This window comes from Carya illinoinensis, chromosome 3, assembly GCF_018687715.1.
Source record: "Carya illinoinensis cultivar Pawnee chromosome 3, C.illinoinensisPawnee_v1, whole genome shotgun sequence".
Lineage (NCBI taxonomy): Eukaryota > Viridiplantae > Streptophyta > Magnoliopsida > Fagales > Juglandaceae > Carya > Carya illinoinensis.
Window position 1 is genome coordinate 40,779,448 of NC_056754.1, and position 4,039 is coordinate 40,783,486.

Consider the following 4,039-nt stretch of genomic DNA (forward strand, 5'->3'; position numbering starts at 1 on the left):
TGGTGTTCCAATTTGTTTGAAAGAAACAGGCTGGGAAACCATCAGGGCCTGGTGATCCCATGCCTTTCATTTGGAAGACAGCATTCTTGACTTCCTCTTCTGTGAACTCCTGGAGAAGCATTTCATTCATTGCTGTAGAGACTTTGTTGGGCATATCCTTGATGCAATCCTCAATGCCTGAAGGGGAGGAAGATGTGAAGAGGTCTGAGAAATAGCTTGTAAAAACCCTTCCAACTTGGTCTTTGTCTGCAACCAGGCGGTTCCTGTGGTCCATGATCTGTGAGATCTTATTGATTTTCCTCCTATGGGATGCGTGCAGGTGATAGAAGGTAGTATTTCTATCTCCATTTTGTAGCCAATGTTGTTTGGCTCTTTGTTTCCATTTCAGGTCCTCTGCTGCTAGATCTTGATCAATGTCACCTTTTAATTCTCTGATAGAGTCTGATAGGTCCCCTTTGTTTAGCTCTTGAAGTTCTTCCAGGGTTTTCAGTTTCTGTCTAATTTCTTTGGGGGCTCTCATATTAACTTTTGCATTCCATTTTCTCAACACAGTAGCACACATATTCAACCTACTTCTCATGGTCTCAGTAGCTGTTCTTTCATGAATTGGCTTAGCCCAGGCCTCTTTAATGGTAGCTTCACATTCCTTTCTTAGTGACCAGGCTGCTTCGTATCTAAACCACTTAACATGAGGCCTTAGTTCATCTTGTTGGTATTCACATCAATGAGTAGAGGGCAATGGTCTAAAGTCATGGTTGGTAGGACACAACAGGATGATTCTTTGTACTTTTCTAACCACATTGCGTTTGCAAGGGCTCTATCCAATCTTTCCTTTGTGAAAGAGTCTTGCTCTCGATTGTTTGCCCAAGTAAAGATGGGACCCTTTGTCACTAGTGAATTCAATGAGCACCATTCAAGAGTATTCCTGAATATTTCCATCTGTTTATATGGCCTAGGACCCCCTCCCATCTTCTCATCTTGACATACTATTTCATTAAAATCCCCACAACACATCCAGAGTGTACTGTCATCAGGTTTGAGAGACTTGAGAAAATCCCAACTCAGGTGCCTTTTTGATGTTTCTGGGTTCCCATAGAAACCTGTAAAAAGCCATGGTTGTTCCATTCCCATTCCTACCATTGCACTGATATGCCATCTCGAATAATTATAGATTGAAACCTTGTCCCTTGTCCTCCATAAAAAAGCTAAACCCCCACTGCTTCCTCTACTATCCACTACCAGACAGCCATCATAATTCAGCATGTTACACACATCTTCAATCCTCACTTTCATACACTTAGTCTCCATGAGAAATATCATGGTTAGGCTCTTTTCCTTAACAAGGAGGTTAAGGTATCTAACTGTCCGAGGGTTCCCAAGCCCTCGGCAGTTCCATGCTAAGATTTTCATTGAGTTGGCAGGGCTGGGACCCAGCCTCTGCCTTAGGAGTTGAGCTTTCACATGTACCCTCCTGCTTCCTAAATTTCTTTCGTTCATGACTTTCTGTTTTATGTTTTCCAATCTCCCTCTCTTGATCCCAGTTCTTAAAAAGTAATTAGATATGTCTCCCATGGCACCCCTCTCATTTCCTGCACTATTTTGATTCTGTGTTCTAGTTTGCCTCTTCCATTTCCTAGCATGTTGAACTTCTGTTTCAGACTCAAAGCACACATTTTCTTTTTCTGTGTCAGGTCCTATGCCTCGATTCTTTTTACTGCTTAGTAGACCCCTCTCTCCACTTATCACTCCATCTAGGTACTCTTGAGTTTTTTCCATGTGATTAAAGGATTCATTTAGAGCCAGCTGGTTTTGGTCAGAGTCAAGTTCCATATCAGTAAACGTACCTAGCATGCTCTTTAGTTCAGGCTCTATACCAACCGAGATTGACTTAGTTTGAGGATTTGTCCCACTAGCACCCTCCTATTGACTTTCTTCTTGGTTTCTTTTGTGGTCCTCGATGATACAGCCTGGTTTTGTACTGACACCTAAGCCTTCCTCTGTTCCCCGCCTACCATGCGAGACACGATTTGATGTTACTGGGATTTCCTCTTCACCTTTCTGCAGGCTAGCTTCACTGTTTATCTTAGTCTCTGCCCTGTCACCTCCCTCCTTCTCTCCTTGTAGACCACCGTGAGTATGGTGTTTCCCTGGTGAGCCACCGTATTTTCGCCCCTCAAAGATGTTAGAATGCATGGGTTGAGCTCGTAGCCAAGCCCCGAACTACATTAGTTTTGGATCATCACTTTGTTGTTCATCCCGTGACCTCACACAGTTTCTTCCTTTGTGCGACAAGGTTCCACACTGGAAACAGAAATTTTGTAGACGTTCATACTTGAAGGAGATCCAGTGTTGCTTCCCATCAACCCCAAGCCACTTGCCACGCATCAAGGCTTTTTGTAAATCCACCGCCACCCTAACTCTCAGGCATCTACCCCATGCTCTTCCATCTGAGCCTGCATCGACTCTTATCACAGGCCCTATTGATGCTGCGAACTCCTCACCAAACGTCTCTGTCATGGTAACTAGTGGAAGATTGTGGAGTTGAACCCAAAAGGGTTCATAACAGAACTGCAGTGCATTGATGGACTGGCTTTCGTCAACTTCTTGTATGGCTAGTAGGCATCTATCGAAAAACCAGGGACGCCCCGCCAGGACCTTCTCCTTATCCTTCACTTTTTGGAATTCTATCAAGAAGCTCTGGTCTCCGAGTTCTTTGAAACTGACCCAGCCTTCCAACCTCCATAATTGTGACATGGTGATATGGAAAGCTTCACTGTTAACAAGCTTTTCAGCCATTGCCTTAGCTACAAGGCATTGTTTGCCTAGACCTTCAGAATCTTGGTGGACTCCTTGCGTTATGTGAAAGCATGAGCTTTCTTCCGTTGACAGTTGCAGTTTCTCCCATCTTTTTGTCAAGTCCCCTGTTGCGTCCATTGTAGCCCAGTAGGACGATGAACAAAATTCACTACAAACACTCAACTCACACTAGTGAGACCCAAGCCTTTGAGGATCAAAGGCACTCTGGAGCCTTACCGTTTCTCACGAGAGAAAGGAAGGCACTCCTGTGGATCTTTCGACCCAATATTGATTAATCATGTGATGTCATTTAGTGATGGTTTACTTTATAGAAAAAGTCAGATCTAGTGGTTTGATAAAAGACCAAAACACGTGGTACTAGGTTTTGGAGAAAATGTGCAACCCAATTGTATTGGTTGACATTTTGGAATTTTTGTGATCTTTGACTTATTTTTTCAAGCATGCTATTTCTTATGATTGATTTATAAACATGTTAAGAGTATTTTAAATTTTTGGAGTTCTTGGAGTTGATTTGAAAAAGGATAGACCAAGAATATCAAGGAATTGTTCTTTGTGGTCAAAAGACTTGATATTTTGGCATGATGGAAATTTTGGTTTTTATTATTTGTGTTTTGATAATATCTTAGTATGATATTAAAGCATAGGATATTATTTAATTGTTACAAAATTTGGTTTTAGTATGAAAGTTGGAGTTTAAAAGAATTGCAACAAAAGTCAAGGATTTTAGCCTTAGTGTGTATTGGCCTATGCTTAGTTCTTGAAGCTATGTTGTGTTTTAAGATTTTCTAATTAGATATTTTAATTTAGGATAGAATTTAAAATGTAAAATTTGGTGAGTTTTAGAGTTAGGATGTAAAATCCTTATATTAGGGGTAAAATAGTCATTTTGACACAAGTAAAGCTTTAAATTGTAATTTTACTTTGATGAAATGATTTTATACTTCTAAGTATGCTAGTGAGGAGCTTTTAGCCTTTAGAAATAACACACTCACAACTGGTGCATATACTTGTGATGTGATGCAGCATCAACAGGTGCACACAGCTCAAGGAGACTTGTGAAGCATCCACAGTTTATGTTTAATTAAGTAGTTATTATGGGAACAAGATTCCAAGTTCATGTTTAGTTTTAATTTTAGTTCATGTCATGTTTAGTTTCAAGTTCAACTAAGTCTATGTTCACCTCATTTTTTTATGTCCAATTGCAGTCCATCAGTTGAGGTCA

At 40.8% G+C, this 4,039-nt stretch overlaps 1 protein-coding gene across 1 annotated transcript; it reads right to left on the reverse strand.

Moving 5' to 3' along the window:
* Window positions 1-2,220: 2,220 nt before the first annotated feature.
* LOC122304790 lies at window positions 2,221-2,934 on the reverse strand. The gene has a single exon (XM_043117055.1). It carries the CDS (start codon window positions 2,932-2,934, stop codon window positions 2,221-2,223), a length of 714 nt encoding a protein of 237 aa, XP_042972989.1.
* Between the last annotated feature and the right edge of the window lie 1,105 nt (window positions 2,935-4,039).